The following is a 22,860-nucleotide window of genomic DNA, read 5'->3' on the forward strand; positions in this document are numbered from 1 at the left end:
TAAACAAGGAATATAAGGGAAGGAAGGCACCATTATTTAGCCAACCATACGCACTATTAGGGCAACTATGGTATTTGAACAAGAATAAGAACTTTATCAACTAAGGGTAAGTATCTGTCTAACTGAGGACATGTTCTATTCTGTAGCCACAAGGAGACACTGTATTTAAGGGCACTTAACAGGCACAGTCTTAGAGTGAGAACAAACGAGGGTGGTACTGTATTTAACTGAGGGTGTGTGCTGTGTTCTCCCATCTGTATCACACCAAGATGGGAGGCTTGATGGCACCCTGGGAAACAGAACACCCCTTTCTAGGGAGTTCCAGTATCCACCTGCTCCACACAACCCTATGACCTACAGTGGACGTGTCTCTGCAGGAAGTTCAGGCTCCAGCTGGCGGCGAGGGCAACCTGACCACAAAAGCCGGGTGCCAAATGTGCCCTGCTTCCCAAGACGGCATGCTGGGTGGAGAGGAATACGAGTAGGAGACCAAGCTCGCATGACAGTATTTATGTGAACCACCAGATGTGTCCCAAGAAAGAGCCCTCCAGACCCCGCCTCACCCTGTATTCCTTGGAGTCAGGGAAAAGGGAGCTGTAGCTGCTGCCCCTGCTGAGAGAGGTCAAGGTGGAGCTTGGGCTTCCTGCTATGACCGTTCAGGCTCCTCCCACTGCCTGTCCCTGTGCGGGGGACTCAGGAGGTGCTGCCCCATTGCAGGCTGGGGTGCGATCTCTAAGTCGCCACCTGAACAATCCTCCACTGAGGTGGGCCTGGCCCTGGACACCTCACGTCTCAGGCTGAGGAAGCCGTGGCCTTCGTTCCTCAGACCTGCTGCCACTCTCCACGTGCTGAAGGGAGGACACGTGTGCTCCCTTGCTGTCCCCTGGAGACCCAGAAGGGAGTTCCCTGCATGACATTCCTCCTTCAGCCTCAGGCCAGCAGGCGGCTGTACTCTGCCAGGGCAGAGGACTTCCTCACCCCGTCCCAGATCCGGGCAGCATAATGGAACCTGTGAGAAGAGGTCAGTAGTCAGGACTGCCCTGGTCGGGTCCCACCCCAACTGACACCTGCCCTGGACAGGTAAGGAAACTGAGGCCCAGCGTCTGACCTGAGGTGTGGGTCTGAGCCTCTCAGAGCCCAGTCCCCACAACTGGGACTTAAGATGCTGGCAGTGAAGGGAGGTAATTCTGCTTTTCTTACTTCATCCAGGATAAGCAAAGCTGAAGGTGCTGGGCTTGGACTAAGACCTCAGGTTCCCACCCCCAAGTTCAAAACCCCTCCCACTCTACCCTGTGTGGGTGGGGCTCTTATCTCCAGCTTCCTCCACAGTCCTGTGATGATGAGAAACAGTGAACAGCTGCTGTACAACCTTCCACTCCCAAATTCTCCTCCTCCCCACTGGGCCCTGGATAGGTCAATGGGAGGAGCAGAACTGGGACTGAAAGCCTGCTCCGCCCATTCCTGCCCTGCGCTCACCAGAGTGGCTTCCTGCTGTCATTTGCATCCTTGCCCCTTCTGGCCAAAGCTGACCTCAAAGAGACCCAGGGGAGCCAGGCCAGAGGCCGATCTATTTCTCTTTTGTAGGAGTTTGGAAATAAGATGAGATGTCCCTGGATCCGTCTGCTGTGGGTTCTGGACATAGGCAGTCACATAGAGTAGGGGATGGGGAAGTGGTGTAGGGTTGTGCGAAAGCCAGGTGGAGAATGCCAGCAGGCAGAGAGGGAGGAAAGAGGAGAGGAAGACGAGGTCACGCAAGCTGGGGAGAGCTGGAAGGTGCAGCTTCTGGGGCTCCGCCAGCTTGCTGGCTCCTGTCTCCTGTGAGGCTATGCTTTCTGCCCCCGGAACGTATCCCTATAAGCTTCTTATAAGGAAGTTTCTTAAGCTACAGACGTTCTTTCTATAAGCTTCCCTGCGCTGACTGGTCCTACTTCTAATGATCAAACCACACCTGACCACAGGTACTTCCTCCCTTTGTGACCCTGGACAAGTCACTTCCTCTCTGAGCCTAAACTTCCCCACAAATCACTCATTAATCATGAGGAGAAATTCAAGACTGGAGGTTGCCAGAATGGAAGAATTATTCACAAGATGGCAGCAGTTGCCAATGTTCCAGAAAAGGAAACTCGGTCTAGAGAGGGGCAGGGCCTTACTGGCGTCACACAGATCTCTGGGAGACCCCTCCTCTGTCTGCACCTGGGTGGGACACCTGAACTGACTCCTCTATCAAGAACTCTTACCAGTTCTTCTCGGTGAGGATCGTGTGCGACAGCTGTGGCCGGGCCATGGACATCACCTGGCTCCGGAGCTTGCTCACCAAGGACTGGAAACTGGGGTGGCCACGGTACCCAGGCAGCAGGGAGAAGAGCGGGCTGGAGCCAGGTCCTGGAAAGTTTCAGGGAGAGTAAGGAGACAGGCTACTAGAGAGGGCCTTCCTCCAGTCAACCAGTATTCTGGAGTTCAGGGAGTACTCGGAGGTAAGGCCTGGCCCAGCTCCCCCTGTATTTGTGTGACTCCGAAATAGGCTCCTAGGAAAGGGTTTAAGTGTCTTGGGGACACTCTCTTAGACCAGGGTGACCCATGTCACTCCTAGGTCAGGGCAGGTCCACGTCACCCCCAGACAAAGACCGCCCCAGTCTCCTCTCAGACCAGAGTGGGTCCATGTCACCCCAGACCAGGGAAGGATCTGCCTCTCTATGGATCAGATACCCCTGAGAAGTGACTGCACCTGCTCTTGGTGGGTTTTCACTCTCTGCTTCACTGTCCATGAAAGGCACAAGGAACAGGTTGACCTCAGAGTCCAGGAAGTCAGGTGGCAACCCCGGGAAGACGTTGCACTGTAACATGGATAGAGTACCTACCGGAGAAACCGTGTCAGCCTGCACGTACTGTGTTGTGGGGAGGGGGCACGGTTGAGCTGGGGTCAGGAGGCTACCCTGAGGTCTGTGCACAGGCTGGGTCAGGAGCTAGGAGGCTGCTGGGTGGTGTCGGGCGGAGGGGGTTTCGGCACCCTCACCCCTGTAACGTGGCATCTGGGAGGGTTTGGGCACCCTCACCCCTGTGACGTGGCATCTGGAGGGGGTTGGGCACCCTCACCCCTGTAACGTGGCGTCTGGGGGGGCTTTGGGCACCCTCACCCCTGTAACACGGCATCTGGGGGAGTTTGGGCACCCTCACTCTTGTAACGCGGCATCTGGGGGGGTCTGGGCACCCTCACCCCTGTAACGCAGCATCTGGGGGGTGCTTGGGCACCCTTACCCCTATAACGTAGCATCTGGGGGGCTGGGCACCCTCACCCCTGTAACGCAGTGTCTGGGGGGTGCTTGGGCACGCTCACCCCTGTAACGCAGTGTCTGGGGGGTGCTTGGGCACCCTCACCCCTGTAATGCGGCGTCGGGGGTGGTTGGGCCTCACCTTTGTAACGCAGTGTCTGGGGGGGTTGGGCACCCTCACTCCTATAACGTGGCATCTGGGGGGGTTGGGCACCCTCACCCCTGTAACGTGGCGCCTGGGGGGGTTGGGCACCCTCACCCCTGTAACGCGGTGTCTGGGGGGGGGGTTGGGCACCCTCACCCCTGTAACGCGGCGTCTGGGGGGACTGGACACCCTCACCCTTGTAACGCAGGTGGGAGTGGGCCATGAGCTGGTCAATCATCAGGTGCATCTGCCGCAGCTTTCGGGGACAGAAGTCCTCTCGGCGAGCTTTGTTCTGCAGGAAGACTGAGGGTGGGAGGGGGAAAGGGGCCCCGGTCAGGTCAAGGCCCCAAGGACCCCCCATCTCACCCCAAGGATTTGCCCTTACCCCTCACTGGGTAAACATGGACCTAATTTCACTTAGCACCAGGCAGATCTGTTTCTGCCCTCAAGGAGCCCCCAGTCTGATGGAAGAGAGGTAAGGCACATGGCCCCCATGATCAGGTGTATGACAGGAGGAAGCACAAGGGGCTTAGTGAGGCCAGAGCCTGCAGTGGGATCATAAGTGAACTAGAACTTTGCAAAAGACAAGTGTAATAGCACAGCCGAGAAAGGACATGGCAGGCAGAGGAACCAAACGTAGAGGAGGGAGAACAGGGTGGACGGGGGCCACTCATATTAAACACTCGTTCCCTGAACCCGGGCTGGGAGATGCCAGTGACCCTGAAAGACGTGTAGTCTAATCACGGAGCCAGACCCAAACTCGGGTGGCCAGACCTTGAGGGGCCAGGGCTGGGCTGAGGGAATGGGAGCCTGAGAGGAAGTGGCACCTAATCCTTTTTGACTTCCCTCCTCACAACTCTCAGAAGAGAACTCCTCCCAGCTTCCCACCCTCCCTTTCCTCCCCATCTCCCCAGAGTGTTCCTGGCTTCTCACCCTCTTCCCTTCCCCTTCTTCCTCCTGCCCGCCCAGCCAGCCCCCCAGAAAGCCTCTCACCCAGGTGGGGGTAGTACTCGGTGCCTTCATCAGAGCCTGATGAACTGCTGGACTCGTGGCTGGGGGATGGGGTGGAGGGCTTCACCATCTCTGCTGTCTGGAGGAACCTTGGGATTTGGGGTGAGACCTTGTCACACCTGCACTAGCACCCCAGAGATCCCACTATCTGGCAACCCTATAGATGGTCCAAATGTCTGTTGAATGAATAAATCCCAATGGACAACGGTGGTGGGAGGGGTGTTTCAGAATTAAGTCACTCAGATCTGGCCGCAACAGCTGGCTGCCCCAGCAAGTCTTTACCAATGCCCGTCAGACCCACAGCTCACCCCACCCCCAGGGTTACTAACATAAACCAGTGAGATTCCATCTATCAAGTACTTCTTATGTGCCAGATACTATACTGAATGTTTTAAAGTCTTTAACTCACTTAACCTGCCCAAAATAGTTTTGCTGTTGAGGAAATGAGAAGAAGGAAGACACACGCCTGATAAGGGCTGGGATTCAGACCCAGGGCTGCCTGACTTTGGAGCCAACTGCTTCCTCGATTCCGGCTCTTCCCTCCCTGTGAGCTCCTGTTCTTTCCCTCTGCCTGGGCCCTGTGCCCAAAGCTGCTGGCTTCCTCCATCGGTCTACCGGGGCCCGAGGCCAAGGGGAACCACTGTGGCCCCAGGTTCTGAGTCAGCCTGGTAGAGGGGCACTTGCGGAGCCTCTGGCTGCCTCAGGCAGAATCTCTGCCAAGCCCTGACTCCCTCTCCTTGCCCGCCTGCCAGGGGACCAAGGCGGCGACACACACGCCTGGAGGAGATGGCCAAGGCTTTGAGGACCACAACAGCCAGCTCCTCTTACTGTTCATCCAACAAGTTTGTATTAACTAGCTACCCTGTCCCAGGCACTGTGTGAGGCGCTGGGAACCCTGCCGTCCTGAGGCTTACATTCTAGTGGGGGAGACAGGTCATGAACAGATCCTATTACACAAACTTTAGAGGCTGATAATGGCAGTGAAGGAAAATGCAGCAGAGTTGTGGGGGAGTAATGGGATATGGAAGATGGCCGGGGAAGGTCTGAGGGCGGCTTGAAGGACACGAGGGCAGGGAAGCGTGGGAAGTGTTTCCAGCTGAGCAGTGAGGAGAGCAGAGGCTCTGGGCAGGGTGAGGAGCAGCCAGGAGGCCAGTGTGGCTGCAAGAAGGAAGTGAGGGAGGAGTTGGGAGACAATGTCAGAGATGACAAGGAACTGATCACCAGGATCATGTAAGCCAAGTACGGAAGGACTTTAGGTTGTGTCCTAAGCAATGTGCAAAGTCAGTGGAGGGTTGTAAGCCTTTGTGTTTGGGGGGGGGGGGGGGGGCGGGGGCGGAAAGGGTATGCGGAGCTGCTCTGGCTTACATTTTAAAAGGGTCCCTCTGGCTGCTGTACAGGACTTGTGAGACCTCAGGCCAATGGCTCCAAGACCCTCGGGCACTGTCTCCTGTCTCACCCCCTCCTGCCTCCAGCAGCTCCTCACCTGTACAGACTGAGGTCGGTGAACCAGTCCTGGACGACAATCACCACGTGGCACACAGTGAAGAGGAAGGCGGCAATCTGCAGTGACTGAGTGTGGACAGGAAGTGACAACAGAGTTGGGGGCCCCCTCTGCAGAATTCTAGGACTCAGCTGAGGGGGCAGCAGAGCACAGGCCACAGAGCCTTTGCGCATCCACTGTGCGCCTGGCACTGTGCTAAGCACTTTCCATATGGGCCGTCCTGAAATCCTGCAAGGTAGGAATCACCACTCCATTCTACACGGGTGGTACAGAGGCTTGAAGAGAGTGTGGTAGGAGTGACTCTCCTGAGGGGCCGAGCCAGGGGCGGAACCAGGTGACTCTCCATGCCTCCTCACCCTACAGCCCTTGGGGCATCCAGGCTTTTATGAAGCAGAAACCAGGTCAACCCTATCTATCTCACCATCACAGATCTCCTGGGGCAGGGAGGGGGGGATCTCACCTGCATCTCAACATAGGTGTGGGGAAGGTTGTACTCTGGAGGCAGTTTGCGGTCATTGTTGATGAGATGGTCCAAGATGGAGGGGCTCAGGATGGGCTATGCAAGCAAGAGGAGAGGGTGTCAGGGAAGCTGGGGGGACGGGATCCTAGGGGTCTTGATTACCCAAGTTCCACGTGTTGAAGGGAAGTACACTGCCACTCCTCCGGACAAAAAAAGGCCAGAAACACAAGCGGGCAGCTTCTCATTAGTACAGTGCTAGCCAGCAAGACTCTGTGAGGCTCAAGAAAAAAGTTTCAAAGCAGACACTTTCCCCAACTCTTTCAAACAGTCAGCGCTGCTCTCGAGTGCTTCATGGCCAAAGAGGAAAAATCACTTCATGCCAATAAATTTAATAACATTTATGTGAATGAGTCATGCACTTAGAAACCCTTTGTGTTGTTAGTTGTTTGAAATACTTTCAAAACTTTGTTAAGATAATTACTTGGGTCAAAAAACAATGGTGTGAAAATTGGGGAGGTTTTAAAAATCACATCAGTGGATGGAAAAGACTCAGTGGTGAGCTCACCAAACTTCTCTTAAAGGAGCCCTGAATTTAAAGACTGAAAAAACCAAAACTATTGCCGTTGAGTTGATTCTGACTTATAGCGACCCTATATGACAGAGTAGAGCTGCCCCACAGAGCTTCCAAGGAGGAGCTGGTGAATTCCAACTGCTGACCTTTTGGTTAACAGCCAAACTCTTAAACACTGTACCACCAGGGCTCAGAATTTAGACTACAAGAGCTAAATTAGCTTGATAGTCTGTTGAGTTCTTATTGCACGAGGCTTCTTTTAGAAGAGGCTTCTTTTAGACCGCTCACTTTCTAAAACACCAAACGTAGTCAGTGTTCTGTTCTACTCTGGTTTGCTAACTTCTGTTCTGCTCCACAGGCCCATGACCCAGCTCGCAGTGTGTTCAATCTGGCTTGAGGTCCTGGTGGCCCCTGCACACGGCCTGGCACCATATTTGTAGAATGTTTTTCACTCTTGTGTCATCAATGCCCAGTGACCAGAATCCCTCTGTTCTACCAACATTGGCTGAGCACTGACTATGGGCCAGGCCTGTACCCCAGTCCAAACAACAGAGCCAGGGCTCCTCACCTAAAGCACTCTAGGCAGGTGGAGAGGGAGCCGTGCACAGCACTAAGACACAGGAACAGTGGACGCTCAGAGGAGGGGAAGGCTGCCAGGAGTAGGTGACATCCCAGCTGCATGTTTGGGGAGGAGCAGCATTAAACCTGTTTCTGTCAAGTTAATTCTGACTCCTAGCGACCCTACAGGACAGAGTAAAACTGCCCCATAGTGTTTCCAAGGCTGTAATCTTTACAGAAACAGATCACCAGGTCTTTCTCTCGTGGAGCGGATGATGGGTTCAAACTACCCTTTCAGTTAGCAACTGAGTGCTTAACCACTGCACCACCAGGGCTCCTTAAAACCCGTTGCTCTCAAGTTGATTCTGACTCACAGCAACCCTGCAGGACGGAGTAGAACTGCTGTTTAGCATTTCCAAGGCTGTAATTTTTATGGGAGCAGATCACTGGGTCTTTTCTCCCACTGGTGGGTTTGAACTGCCAACCTTTCAGTTAGCAGCTCAGTGCTTAACCACTGCACCACCAGGGCTCCTTGGAGAAAGCATTAAATAGGCAAAAAAGCAAGGAGAAAAAGTGTGTTCTAATAATAATGGTACTAACAGCTAAGAGTATTAGCCCTGGTGGCGCAGTAGTTAAGAGCTATAGCTGCTAACCAAAAGGTCAGCAGTTCAAATCCATCAGCCACTCCTTGGAAACTCTATGGGGCAGTTCTACTCTGCCCTGTAGGGTCGCTATGAGTTGGAATCCACTTGATGGTAACAAGTTTGGAGCTCTGGTGGCATAGTGGTTAAGAGCTCGGCGGCTAACCAAAAGGTTGGCAGTTCGAATTCACCAGCTGCTCCTTAAGAAATACAACAGGGCAGTTCTACTCTGCCCTATAGGGTCGCTATGAGTCAGAACTGACTTGATGGCAGTGGGTTTGGTTTTTTTTTTTTTTTTTTTGATGTGTTGGGTGCTGTCAAAAAGCCTTTCCTTGTATTAACTGATTGAAACTCACAAAAACCCTAGGAAGTGGGCAATACTGCTTCCCCCATTTTACAGAAAAGAAAATTGAGGAGTGGAAATGTTAAGTAACTTGGTCAAGGTCAGACGGCTCGTAGGTAGTGCCAGGTAGAGGGAAGGGGACGTGGAAAGCCCAGAGGGGAGAGACTATGCGAGGCCTTTGGTGCATGTGTGGTGGTGGGGCTGGTGAGCACACTGCAGAGGGGGAGGCTAGAAGAGTCTGAAGGCGTCAAGCCCTCACAGGCTCTGAATGCCAGCATGAGAAACACAGACTTTGCCTGAGAGCAAAGAAGGTGAGGAAAGCTGCCAGTCAACGAACGCATGGTAGCTCAGGTGGAACAGTAGTGACGAGCCTGGGGGCTAAGCACATGTCTGGTCCTGTGGCAAGACTGCCTGGATTGTTTCGCTGATTCCTTACAACTACCCTATGAAATTGAGTACAGTTATCATTCCCATTTAGAATTGAAGAAACTGAGATCTACAGGGATTAAAGCTTATACAAAGCCACCCAGATAGTAAGATCTAAGGGCAGGATCTGAATACAGACAGCTTAGCTCCAGGGCCCATACTTTTAACCACTGTGCCAGAAAGTTCTTTAGGCTACTAGGTAGAAGCTGGTTGGGAGGGACACAAAACTTGACAAGAGGAGACTCAGGGCAACTTGCCCAAAGGCACCCGGCATGCCTGTGGCTTGGCTGAAACGACATGGAACCCAGGCAGGGTTCTGGTTTGAAAGCATTCAGGGATGGGGGTAGATGAGCCATGCAGCAGGATGGGGCAGGTGAGGGCTGGCACCTGTGTGTCCAGGAAAACGATCCGTTCTTGTGTAATGAAGAAGTCGATGCCACTGGTTTGGTTGCCCCCTCGTTCCTTCATTTCAGCGCTCTGGGCCCGGAAAACATACGCCCTGAGGAGAGGAGGGAGTCGGGGTACATGAGAGGTACCTCTGATGTCTCCAGAACGTGACCTTGTGAAGTGATTATGTGAGGCCAGGTTCCCTGCCTGCCCACAAAGCCTTCCATCCGATGCCCCTGCTGTCTGGGGAGGCCATGTTTTGTACCATATGACTTCACTCCTACTTATTAGCAGATTTGTTAGTTCATTTAACAAAGTCAGTAGACGGAGGCGTTTAAGAGCAAGGACTCCCAGACTGCTGAGGTTCAAATCCCAGCCCTGCCTCTTCCGGGTTGCATAGTATTTGGCAAGGTCCTTAACCTCTTTCTCCTCGGTTTCCTCACTTGTAAAATGAGGGTAACAACAGTACCAAGCCTCTAGGGTTACTGTGAGGTTAATACATGTAAAAACCTTAGAAAAGTGCCTGACAGATAGTGGTATATTACTGTTAGCTATTAATTACCAAGTGTACCTGCTCTATGCCAGGCACTGGGGATACAGCACTGAATACCCCCACGGTTAGAGGTAGTCTGGTGTCTTGGTTCCCAACTCCTCCCCATCAGGAAGTCTCCCTCATTTCTACCTGTGCTGGGTGCTGTGGACATGAGGGCAAAGCAGGTAGGGCTGGGCCTTGCTCTAAATCACTTAGCTCAGCTTGGTCACCCCATGAATGGGATAAGTGGATTTTTACCTAACAATCTGGACAAATTCGATTTTACTTCTTTCAATCTGTAAAATCAGGACAAAAGTCTCTACCTCTCAAAGGGAAATTCCTACCTCTCTGAGATGCTTTGTGTTGTCTGACAAAGAGCAGGCAGACTCCCACTTAAACACAGAGGTACTGAAGACCTCCTGTGTGCCAGATACCAAGGAATACAGCAGGGAACTAGACAAAGTCTCTGCTCCCACGAAGCTTCTGGTCTAGCTTATGAATAAACGTAAATCAGTAACTGTGGGTACTAGAAGGAGCGGTAAGTAGTGCATTGAGTGGGGATGACTTAGTGTGTGGGGCTGGGGAGGGCTGCCCCGAAGAGAGGAATAACAATGCTGAGGGCGAAAGAGAAAAACAGAGTTAATTATGCAAGGGCAAGTGTGTGTGAGGACAGAAGCAGAGGAAGAATACTTCAGGAAGAGGGGAAGTGGCAAGAAGAGGCCACGCAGGCCCTTGTGGGGCACAGTAAGGAGGAGAGCTTTGGCCTATGAGCCTGGAGAAGCCACTGAAGAGATTTACACAGATGAGTGATCAGATCAGATTTTGGTTTTAAAAAGTTTCCTCTTGCTACAATGTGGCAAGGACTGCAGGCTGGAAAGAGTGGACAATGGCCTACGAGTACTACTGGGCCTCTCTCTGCCTCTCTGACCTCATCTCCTGTGATTCCCCTTGCTCATGCTGCTCCAGCTACTCAGCTTCTGAGCTATTCTGCACACATGCCAGGCGAGTTCCTGACTCAGAGGTGCTGAGCCTGCCAATCCCTCGGACTGGAATGCTTACTTCCTTCAAGTCTGCTTTTTCTCAAATGTCCCCCTTAGCAAGGCTTTTCCTGACCACCCTTCTTAAAACTGTACCCCGGTCCCACAACTGCCTCCCTATAACCTCCTCCCTTGTGTTAACCCTTTTTTAACATACCAAATACATTTATTTTGCTTACTCTGTCTTTTTTAATGAAATCTCCATGAGGACAAAGATTTTTGTCAGCTTTATTTACTGCTGTATCCCCAACACCTAGAACAGTGCATGGCATACAGTAGGCACTCAATAAGTACTTGCCGAATTGAACTAAACACAGGGAGACCAGTTAGGGGCTTTTAGCGTCCTCTAGGGAGATGCAAGTGGCTTGGACCAGGGAAGCGGGAGTAGAGGGGGTGAGAAGCAGACAAATTATAAATTAGGAGGTAAAACCGATAGGACTTGATGACAAGTGTTAGCACCAAAGGCCACCATACCAGAGGCTGAGATGGCTCAAAAAGACAAGCTGGCCAATAGGATGCTATCTCAGGAATCTGAACCCAGAGTCAGAGGTAAATTTTGCTAGTTGTGGGTAGAAGGTGAAATGAATATTATTGCCAAGTGGAGCCAAGTTGAGCTAAAGCCATTAGTGAGCAGAGAGGAGAACCGACCTAAGAAGGAAGCAGGTAGTCCACCAAAGGTGGAAAAACCTCGGAACCCAGTTCCAGTGGATGTACTTGCTCTCAACAGTGGTTCTCAACCTTTTCTAGGTCTCCATCAGCCCCCTCAGAGATCTGGTGAAAACTACTGAAGAACAGCCTGACCGCAGATGTGGGCAAAATTCTGCACATACTGTTAAGGGGTTCATGGTCCCCAGGGCCCATCCGTGGAATCTGGAGTAATATCTCCTACTTTATAAAAGAAAGAAACCCCTATTTTTTGGAGATAACATAAATGAATCTCTGTTCTTACAACCCCAAGTCACTACTGCCCCTTCTCATCCCCCACTTTGATTCTCCCTTAGATTGCTTATCTACCCCACTCCCTAATCCCTGCCTTTTTCCTTCTTTGTCCCTAGCTTTGGGTCATCTGTTTGAAGCTCTACTTTCCTCAAAACCCTTTATTTACAGTAGCCTCCACCCTTTATCTTCATGGTCACGCCACGTCTTCACTTGAGAATGTTGTTCAGGCCAGGAAATCTTCCTGAACAATCCTCCGTGGCCCAGAGAGGTAAAGCCATTCTCCTAAAGTGACACATCAGGGGCTGGCTAGAACCCAGCTCCCTGCATCTAGCTCTCCTTCCCCACTCTATCTCCCAGGCCATGTCATCCACCATCCTTCGAGCCTGTGCTGTGTGCCAGGTGCTTGTTAACTTTTTGCCTACCCGATCTTATTTCATCCTCCCAAAACCCACTTTTAGGTGAGGAAGTGGGATATTGGAAGGTGAAGTGATCTGCACAAGGTCAACCAGCTGGTGAGCAGCAGGGCCAGACTGAGGTGGGCTTCAACCCAAAGCCTTAATGACTGCATCATCCCACTTCCTAGCTGTGCTCTGTGTCATTTCCTGGGTAAGGGAGGAAGGAAGGAACAAAATGGGAGCTACACAGATTTGGTCCAGTCCATAATCATCGTCATCTGATAAAGGCATTGAGGCCCAGGGAGAGGAAGCAACTTCCCAACGTCCCTAAGTAAAACCATTACAATCCCCAGGCCTACCCCTCCCCTACCCAGGTGGCGGTGACGGCCTCCATCTTGGCCTTCCACAAACATCTGATGTGCCCCTCACCTCTGGTCCTCCTCTGGCGTGTTGGCTGACAACAATGACATGACCATGGACTTGCCCGTCCCCTGGAGGCCCAGGACACCAACCACCAACACATCCGTCTGATCCAACAGGTACTGTGGGAAGATGTGGGGATGTATCTTTGTCAAACATGTCAGCTGCTGGGGGTGGAGGGATCTTTGTGGCTCGCCCACCTCAAGAAAAACTTCTAAAGCCCTAGTACCCTCAACTGGGCAAAGACCCTGTGTGTTTACATGGTGGTGATAGCAGTGTGTAGAATGTTCCTGGCACAGAGAACTGCAGCTGTGAGGATTCTGAAGTAGGAAAGAGCCTGGTGTGGTCAAGAAGTTGAAAGGACTTCAGTATGGTTGTAACACAGAGGGAAAAAAAAGCCTGGCCTTTTTTTCTTTTGGGAAGAAACGGTGAGTGGAAGGGTGTCAGAGAAGAAAGGACCCAGTGACTGAACGCTGGGAGGCTTTTTGGCTTTAGGCAGGTTGGGAAAACATGGGAAGCATGAGAAAGGGAGTGGAGTATTGGAAGGGGAGATCAGTCTGTCCTGGCTCTCGTCTGTGGGATTTGGAGCCCTTCTGGAAATTCCTGACCTTCACCTCTGGGCCACCACCTCTGCTAACTTTTCACCACCAGAGGGCAAACAACACTCTCCTCCAGAAAGACACATCTATGTCTTCAACTGTGGCTGCCCCCCTTAGAATCACATGGAGACTTAAAAAAAAAAGAAAGAAAAAAAGCAACTCTTGAGTACAACCCTAAAAAAAAAAAAAACCCTAGACACGTTAAATTAGAATATCTAGGGCTATACTGTTCAATATGGTCGCCATATTGGATAGCCCAAATATAGAACATTTTCATCATTGCAGAGTTCTACAGGACAATGCCGACGGGTACGGCCTAAGTATCGGCCTTTTTTTTTTTTTAAAGCTTCCTAGGTGACATCCATGTGAAAGTGGAGGTAGAGATAAGATGGGGCCAGGTAACAGCGGGTCTGCAGGTGGTCCTGAGTCCAGGCTATTGGGCAGGGTGTTGAGTTGAGCAGGGGTGACAGCAGAGGTGGGAAAATGAAGACTGGGAGACTGGAGGCAGGTACGAAGGTCCAGGAGAGTGAAGTCTGAACTAGAGTGAGGGCCACTGGGAGGGAAGTGGAGGAACCTCTGGGGAGTAACATTCAAAATCGTTAACACTGGTATAGTTCTGAACACTCAGAAAGGGTAGGAGTACTGGAGCTGAGTGCAGCAGGCCCCCTGCGTGGGACGGTGCAGGAGATCCCAGGACACATGGGGTGGCAGTGGGAGCACCTCTTTGACAGCCAGCATCAAAGTATTCCAGTATTTTAACAACCAGCACGGCTAAGCTGGCATAAGCCACTGAAATTCAGCCCTCGCTAGGTGAGAACTTTCTGATTCTACCCCCTCTCACTGCTGCAATTCCCTGAAAGCTGTCCAGGCTGGTGTTGCCTACCAAGCGGCTGGAGGTAGGGGCTGAGGATATGAGACCTGGGGAAGCTCAGCAGGGAGGCACCCCCGGTACCTCAATGGCACTGTCGCACCAGTTCATCTGGTCATCCACCAACTTGATGCTGTGCTTCATGCGCTCTGGGGGCAATAGTTTGGCCTGGCCCACGACAGCTGGAGATGGGAGAAAGCAGGAGAGAGAGGACACGGTAAGGGTAAGGGTTTATGCGTGAGGGAGTGCCAGCTCCCACCCATTTGTGCCTAGCCCCAACTCACGGTCCATGGCCGCTGGCGCGGCAGTGCCCATGCCCCGGTTCTGGATCTGGTACACAGGCTGTGTGGGTCTCTGCCCTTCCTTCTCTCCCTTGGGTGGTGCAGGGGCTGCAGGGGGTGGTGGGGCAGTGCCCTCGGGGGTAGAGGCGCCTGTACTGGCCGTAGGCCCCTTCCCCTCCTCCCGTGGCTTCATGAGGACAATGGGCTTCTCCAGAGGGGCCGGGGCAGGCGGGGCAGCAGGGGCTGGGGTTGGCGGTGGTGGCTGCTTTGACTATGGAGGCAAGTAGGTTCCAGTCAGTGGGAAAGGTCCCTGCCCTAATCCCTCCCTGCCTCCCTCCTTCTGAAGGGTCTTCCCTGCTCACCCGCTCTGCTGGAGGTTTTGAGAGGATGATGGGGGTTTTCTGCATGACCGAAGCTCCTGTCTCTTCGCTGCCATCCTGTGGTGAGGGAGGGTAGTTACTCAAGAATGACTCCCCGGACTCTCCTGGACATTTGCATGTGCCAGCACTATTCTGAACACCTTCATGTATTAACCCCCTCAACCCTACCAACAACCCTATGAGGTAGGTACTATTATTCCCATCTTCCAAATGAGGAAATTGAGGAACAGAGAGGTTAAGTGGCTTCTCCAAAATCACACAGCCAATAAGTATGGAGCCTGAATTTGAACCCAGGCAATCTGGCTCTGGAACCATGCTCTCAACCACTCCATCGAGCTGCCTCTGCTAGACAGCAAGCCCAGGTGGAAGCAGTTAGAGCTCTCAAGCTAGACAGGTCTGGGTTTAAACCTTGCTCAGCCTCTTGTTGGCTGCATGAACTTGGATAAGAAACCACCCTCACTTAAGCCTCAGTTTCCTCATCAAAATGGGAATAGGAATTTCTTCACAGGACTATTTTCAGGATGAAAGGGACACACAGAGCAGGCACTCACTAACTAAGAGCTGCTGGTAGCATGTGCTATCCTCGTCACCTCTCCTCTCCTCTCAGCCCCTCTATCACTCTAGCCAAGCTGACAGACTTATTCCCAAATCTTGTCTCTTCACGCCTCCTCTGACTCATCCCTAATCTGCTTGACAGGGGAGAGACCCGAGTTTGAGTCCTGGGCCTTCTTCTATTCCTTCAGTAACCCTGGGGGAGTCTTTATTCCTCACTGGGCCTCAGCTTCTTCACCTATATATTGGGGTTACCTACTGAAACCCTGCTTACTTCACTGGCTTCTAATGAAGAACAAACCAAAGGATGATGTGAAAATGCTTTGGAAAGAAGACAAGTTGGGGCTGGGGGAAGACCTGGAGGAGAAGAGGCTGTGCGCTTCCAGGCCGCCAGGGACAGAGACAGGTGCGAAGGTCCAGCATGGATTGGATGATACCTAGGACCGAGGCTGTGAGATCAGAGATACACTCAGGAGGTAGAATTGCAGCCATTTGGTGCCTGCCTAGGGGTGGGTGAGAGGGGCGCAGGGGAAAGAGGCATCCGGGATGATGTAGCTGTCATTGGTATAGGAAGGAAGAGGAGAAATGGTGGGAAGATGCTGAGGTCAGCAGGCCAGGGAACATGGAGGATGTGAGAAACCTATGGCCAAGTGAGGAGGCTGCCAGAGCTCAGAGGCAAAGTCAGAGACAAAGACAGGGATTTGGGAGTTGCTTGTACAGGGACTGGAGATGTAGAAAAATGATAACATTTCCCCACAAGGATGTGTGTGGAAAGAGAGGCTGCATTCTCACTTACGCTGTGACCCAAGAGAAGAAACAAGCAAGAGTCTAGCTCACTGTGCTAGGTAAATCGTTCTTCGTGTTGCATAGTTTTAGGGCCCAGAAACTGGTCGCAACTGTAATGTTCTTCCACCCTTGAAACAGTTCTCAGAGGCAGGCAAACTCCAGCAGTGGGTCACCTAAGCACATGAGCAGAGCAAAGCAAGGCCTAGACCCAAACCATGGCCCCCGATTCCAAGACCAGGACACCCTCTCTACAGCAAGCAGAATGGTGCTGTTCCTGAGATTCAGCCGGGCCTGGGTTCTAGCCTATGGACTCTGTGACTCTGGGCAAGTCCCTTCACCTCTGAGGCTGAAATCAGATCTATCACAGGTTCAACATCATGAAGTAGCTGCTGTGAGGGTTCAAGAATTTCCAAAAGATGTACTACACTTAGCACAGTGCAAGCATGCAGTATGCGCAATCAATACAAACAGTTGCTGTTATTACACAACTCTTTAAAACATGAGCTATGGCACCTCTCTGCTCACTCTCCAATGTCAAGCTCACTCAGAGTGCAACCCAAAGTTTTTTCCAAAGCCTACAAGGCCCTGCATCAGTGATCTGGTCCCAGTTACACCTTGGACCTCATCTCCTATCCCTTTCCCTCCTTCTTCATCCATAGCAGCCACAACCGCCTCCTGGCTACTTCTAGAACACACTAGAAACATGCCACCTGCACTTGTTCTTTCTGTCTAGAATGCTTTTCACTCAGATTTTGGCACAGCTTATTCTCCCCCACTCCTTCAGGTCTCTGCTCAAAAGTCACCTATTCAGGGAGGCCTTCCCCATCCATTTCATCTAAAACAGCCCCTTTACCACTCTCTGTCCTCTTACTCCATGAGGGCAGTTGGTTTTGTTCACAGATCTATTCCCAGCATCCAGATTAGTGCCTGGCACCTGACAGGTACACAATGAGTATCTGTGGAATGAATGGATGAATGGACACTGCCACTGGACCCAGACACTCACCCGTCTCTCCCTCTCCCACGGTGCAATGTAGTCCCTCTCCCGACCACCAGGCCCAGATAGATTCTGGGGGCCGCCAGGGCCAGGCTCCTTCCATCGTCGCCGCCGCTCTATCCCGTAAAGCCCAGGCTGACTGTGCCCAGACTCTGACATGGTCACCTATAGAGAGAATGAGGGGATTCCAGGATGAAGAGACATCTCTCCTGCTTTCCTTGGCTTACGGTGGGCTACATGAGACACTTCCTTTCAGAAGAGAGCCCTGTGGATGTGGTTCCCCATATCCATTCTTCACTTCCAGAGAAACAGAACCCTCAGTCCCTAGCTGGGTACGTGGCTATGCAGAACTCATTTCCCAGCCGTGCTTACAGTTAGGCATAGCTCCTTGACTAGGTTCTTTCTGGCCGATGGTATGAAACCAGAAGTGTGGTTTGGCAGCTCTTAGAAACCTTCCTTTCCAGGGAGCCTTTGCCCCTTCTTCCTCCTGGCTGCCTAGAATGTGGGTGTAGAGGCTAGAATGCACGTAGCCCTTTTGGACTGTGAAGCAATTTAATAGAAGACAGATACAGTAGAAAGATATACGGTTTGGGGGGTCCCATATGAACTCTGAATTGCTTACCTCTGGGGGCAGTGAAAACCAAATACATTTCTTTTACTTGCAGGCCAAACTATTCCTAACTATTAATCACTTTGCCCCAACATAGATATAATTCATATGGGCAAGTTCACATAAAAATGGGACATTCTCTTTCCCAAAATACAGTAAGGCATTTCCTTACAAATCAGTAACATGACATTTGCTTATCCATTATTCACGTATGTGGGGATGGGGGAGTGAGGTTCCAGCATTCAAGGATCTACTTTTAGCTTGTCACTACACAAACGTTTGTCTACATTTCAGCGTGTTTACTTTCTATTCCTGACGGTCTGCTAACCCTCACTCTGAATTTCACTTTATTTCAAGGTCCACCAGTGCTTAAATTATCCTATTTAAGATGTCATAAAATGTATATCTACCTATACAACCCATTCCCCACCCTTTAAGTATCTGTTTACAGATCCCCAGGAAGAGTTCCCCCAGCTGTTTACACATGATTGTAGGGGAGTCTCTGAGTAATAACTATCTCTTTGCAGTACTCTGTGGGGCCATCCGAAGAGCCCTGGTGGCATAGTTGTTAAGCACTTGGCTGCTAACTGAAAGGTCGGCAGTTCGAACCCATGGGAGAAAGATGTAGCAGTCTGCTTCTGTAAAGATTACAGCCTGGGGAACCCTATGGGACAGTTCTACTTTGTCCTACAGGGTCGTGCTATGGATTAAATTGTATCCCCCCAAAACGCATGTCAACGTGGCTACGCCATGATTTCCAGTATTGTGTGGTTGTCCACCATTTTGTCATCTGATGTGATTTTCCTATGTGTTGTAGATCCTACCTCTACGATGTTAATGAGGCAGGATCAGACACAGTTATGTTAATAAGGTAGGACTCAATCTACAAGACTGGGTTGTATCTTGAATCAATGCCTTCTTTTTGAGATATAAAAGACAAGTGAGCAGATAGACATGGGGATCTACTACCACAAAAAAAGCAGAGCCAAGAACAGAGTGCGTCCTTTGGACCTAGGGTCCCTGTGCTGCGAAGCTCCTAGACCAGGGGAAGACTGATGACAAGAACCTTCCCCCAGAGCAGACAGAGAGAGAAAGCCTTCCTTTGGAGCTGGCGCCTTGAATTCAGATGTCTAGCCTCCTAAACTGTGACAGAATAAATTTCTCTTTGTTAAAGCCATCCACTTGTGGTATTTCTGTTATAGAAGCACCAGATAACCAAGACAGTTTGCTATGAGTCAATTCTGACAATGGGTTTATGGGGCCACCTGTTCATGCCCAGGGGTCAGAGTTGGCAAACTACCAGCCTATGGGACAAATCTTGCCTGGCCCATTATTGTAAGTAAAGTTTTACTGGAACATAGCCACACCCATCAATTTACAAACTGTCTATGGCTGCCTTCTTGATACAATGGCAGAGTTGTGACAAGAGACAGTATAGCCTGCACAGCCTAAAGCAGTTACTCTCTGGCCTTTTACAGAAAAAATTTGCTGAGCCCTGCTTAGTTCTTAAAACTAAATCAAACCCACTGCCATCTAGTCAGTTTCTACTCATAGCAACCTATAGGACAAGTGTATAACTGCCCCATAAGGTTTCCAAGGAGTGGCTTGTGGATTTGAACTGCCCACCTTTTCGTTAGCTGCCAAACTCTTAACCGCTGCGTCACCAGACCAAACCCATTGCTGTTGAGTCGATTTTGACTCACAAACACAACAACAACCGACTCACAGCTCCTGTTAAATCACTCTATGAATCTCCTACCCTCACCTTAGTACATTAACAAGTCCCTGTGAGAAATACTTTCTCTAACACTTAAGTGTCTGTTTACAGGATGCAGGGGTAATCTCGATACCCAGGAAGGGACTTGTCTAGCTCCTTTCTCACTGGTGTGACCTCTTGCCCAGCCACAAACTGGGTTCAAGACTTTGTCTTCCTAGAGAGAGGAGGACAAAGGCCTGTTTACAAATACTTATGAAAAGTGATTCAGTCATCACCTAAATGACTGTTTACAGTCCCTGAGACTGAACCCCCCACCAACTATGGAACACTTCCTCCCTTGCAATTAAGTGTCTGTTTACACATTATTCTGGAGATCTCCCTAGTGTTTAAGTGTCTGTTTTCATGCCTCAGTGGGGATTCTGTCCCAGCACTTAAGTGTCTGTTTACATAGCTGTGAGGATCCTTGTCCCTTGCAAATAAGTATCCAAAAACCAAAAAATCAAACCCATTGCCATAAAGTAGATTTTGACTCACAGCAACCCTATAGGGTGGAGTATAACTGCCCCACAGAGATACTTCCATAGTATCTGGCTTTATCTATACCCCTATGGGCTACATACACATAATTTGGGAACCCCCTAATGCTATTTATAGGCTTTTGGGGATTCCCCCAAAACTCACAAAGCCAGTCTACTTCACTGTCTGTTTAGAGGACTCCTATGGTGACCCCGTCAGAAATTACAAGCCTAGTTACACATTCTTTGGGGGACGTCCTCAGTTCTTAAACATCTCTTCACACATGCCCTATGGGGATCTCCCAGAATCTAAGTGCCTATTTGTAAATTATTTGGGAAGACTTCCCCAATTTCTAACTCTATATTTATGCCCAACCCAAGGAGGAACTCCTCCACCCAAAAAAAAAAAAAAAACTTAAGAGTCTACACTTTTTTCTACAGCCCCTTATGTACTTAAGCATATATTTAAAGGCCCTGGAGCCCTGGTGGCACAATGGTCAAAATGCTCCGCTGCTAACTGAAAGGTTGGCGGTTCGAACCCATCAATGGCTACCTGGGACAAAGATGTGGTAGTCTGCTTTCATAAAGATTAAACAAACAAACAAAAAAATCATTGCCGTCGAGTCGAATCCCACTCATAGCGACCCTACAGGACAGAGCAGAGCTGCCCCATTGGGTTTCCAAAGAGCACCTGGTGGATTCAAACTGTGGACCTTCTGGTTAGCAGCCACAGCACTTAACCACTATGCCATCAGGGTTTCCACTCAAAGGACAGTCGACCTTAACGATGTAGATGGGGCCAAGCTTTTAAGACCTTCATTTGCTCTTGTGGCACAACTCAAAATGACAATAACACCTGCAAACCCCCATTAATAATCACAACATGGAATGTATTGGGTATGAATTGGGACTGGGCAGAAATGAAAAGGAACACATAAAGATGGATAACCTATGCATCACTGAGCTCCAATGGACCAGTATTGGCCATTTTGAGTCAGACAATCATGTGTTCTACTCTGCCAGGAATGACAACGTGAAGAGGAATGGCGTTGCATTCATTGCCAAGAAGGGCATTTCAAGATCTATCCTGAAGTGCACCGCTGTTGGTGAGAGGAAGATATCCGCACACCTACAAGGAAGACGAGTTAAAAGGACTGTGATTCCAATTTACGCACCAAGCACCAATGCCAAAGCTGAAGAAAAATGAAGATTTTTACCACCTTGTGCTGTCTCAAATTGATCAACATGCAATTAAGATGCATCGATAATGACTGGTAACTGGGATGCAAAACTGGAAACAAAGAAGAACACTTAGTTGGAAAATACACCCTTAGGATAGAAAGGACTCCAGAGATCTCATGACAGAATTTTACAAGGCCAACAACTTCCTCATTGCAAAAACCTTTTTTCAAGGACATAAGTGCCGACTGTGCATGCGGACCTCACCACATGGAAAACACAGGAATCAAATCCACTCTTTCTGTGGAAATAGACTGTAGAAAAGCTCAATACTATCAGTCAAAACAAGGCCAGAGGCCAACTACAGATCAGACCATCAATTGCTCATGCGCAAGCTGAAGAAGATTAAAACAAGTCTAGGAGAACCAAAATAGGACCTTGAGTACATGTCACCTGAATTTCAAGACCATCTCAAGAACAGATTCGATGCACTGAACACTAATAGCAGAAGACCAGACAAGTAGGGGTTAGTGGATTCGAACTGCCGATCTTTTGGTCAGCAGCCAAACGCTTAACCACTGCACCACCAAGGCCCCTCCATAAAGATTACAACTTTGGAAACCGTATGGGGCAATTCTGCCATGTCCTGTAGGATCAACTCGATGACAGTGGTTTTTTTTTTTTTTTTTTTTTTAATAGGGCTTTTCCTATTATTATTATTATTCAGGGTCTTCGCCAGTAGTTAGTCAATTGCTTACAGGCATCTGTGGGAAACCCCTCAAGTTTCTATTTACACACCAGTTGGAGGACCTCCCAATATTTAAGGGTCTGGCTACAAGACGCATTATCAGGGTACCGCCAGAACTTAACATTCTCTTTGCACATTATAGGAGGGCTCTCCCCAGTACATTTCGGCCAGTTTACAGGCCTCTCAAGGGTACTCTCAGAACTGAGGTTTTTATTTACACATTGTTTATTTGCCTCCCGCCCCGCCCCTCCGCCATGTCGGTACCGGACAGTGTGACCCCTGCTCCCTTCTCAATTCCTCACACCCGCTGGGGCGTCCGAGCGACGATTTAACGGTCGAGGGAGGGAGCGGGGGCGGGGCCTCGATGACGTGCCCCGCCCCCGACGGTGCGCGCGCCTCCTGAGGGCTCGCGGTCTCCTTACCTAGGGCGGCAGTTGAATGGTTGCTGGGGCGCGTTGTAGAAGGTGGTAAAGGGGACGAGGAGGTGCGGCCGGTATACGGCGTTGGGGGGCCGGAAGCGTGGGAGAGAGAAGGAGCAAGCTAGCAGCCGGCGCTCCAGAACCGGCCTCCCGGAAGTGGCACCCACGGAAGGCCGGCCCGAAAGAGGGAGAGGAACAGATGGTATCGCGGGGCCAAACTGAGGTCTGGTCCCGCGGACGGACGGCCGTGCGCATGCGCTGCGGGCTGGGCGCGAGAGAACGAGCGTGAGCGTCAAGCGGAGCATGCGTGGATGAGGCGGCCTCAGTGCGCATGCACTTCGCTGGGCGGGGGTTGGTGGTGGACGGGTCACGGAGAAGAGAGAGGAGACTTCGAAGATTTCGGGTTCGAGTCCCGCCCTGTCAGCGATGTTGGCGAGATGCAGTGGGGTGGGGCAGCAGGGAAGATTTCAGGGTCCTGTGCGGCTGTGTACTGAGAACACAGGAATGAATCAGACCTGACGTGTGCCCTGGAAAAGATCCCGCTTGTTCTGTGGAGGGAGGCAGCCAGGGGATC

General features: G+C 50.8%; 1 protein-coding gene across 6 annotated transcripts; it reads right to left on the minus strand.

Annotated features, from left to right (window-relative positions):
* Positions 1-495: 495 nt before the first annotated feature.
* On the minus strand, positions 496-22,532 carry SMG9 (SMG9 nonsense mediated mRNA decay factor). Of its 6 annotated transcripts, none has more exons than XM_064293761.1 (14): positions 22,290-22,532; positions 17,108-17,263; positions 14,746-14,820; positions 14,387-14,654; positions 14,187-14,284; positions 12,645-12,757; positions 9,313-9,424; positions 6,387-6,482; positions 5,909-5,994; positions 4,408-4,514; positions 3,571-3,717; positions 2,726-2,854; positions 2,238-2,382; positions 496-1,009 (listed from the first exon to the last, which is right to left on the minus strand). In XM_064293761.1, exons 2-14 carry the CDS (start codon positions 17,255-17,257, stop codon positions 931-933), a joined length of 1,605 nt encoding a protein of 534 aa, XP_064149831.1. In that variant the 5' UTR covers positions 17,258-17,263; positions 22,290-22,532; the 3' UTR covers positions 496-930. The 6 variants fall into 6 exon arrangements, with proteins under 6 accessions (XP_064149831.1, XP_064149833.1, XP_064149832.1 ...); XM_064293763.1 differs by having other exon boundaries at positions 3,610-3,717; positions 22,290-22,530; XM_064293762.1 differs by lacking the exon at positions 22,290-22,532 and adding an exon at positions 22,132-22,209.
* Positions 22,533-22,860: the final 328 nt, after the last annotated feature.

This window comes from Loxodonta africana, chromosome 11 (assembly GCF_030014295.1).
Source record: "Loxodonta africana isolate mLoxAfr1 chromosome 11, mLoxAfr1.hap2, whole genome shotgun sequence".
NCBI classification, from domain to species: Eukaryota; Metazoa; Chordata; class Mammalia; order Proboscidea; family Elephantidae; genus Loxodonta; species Loxodonta africana.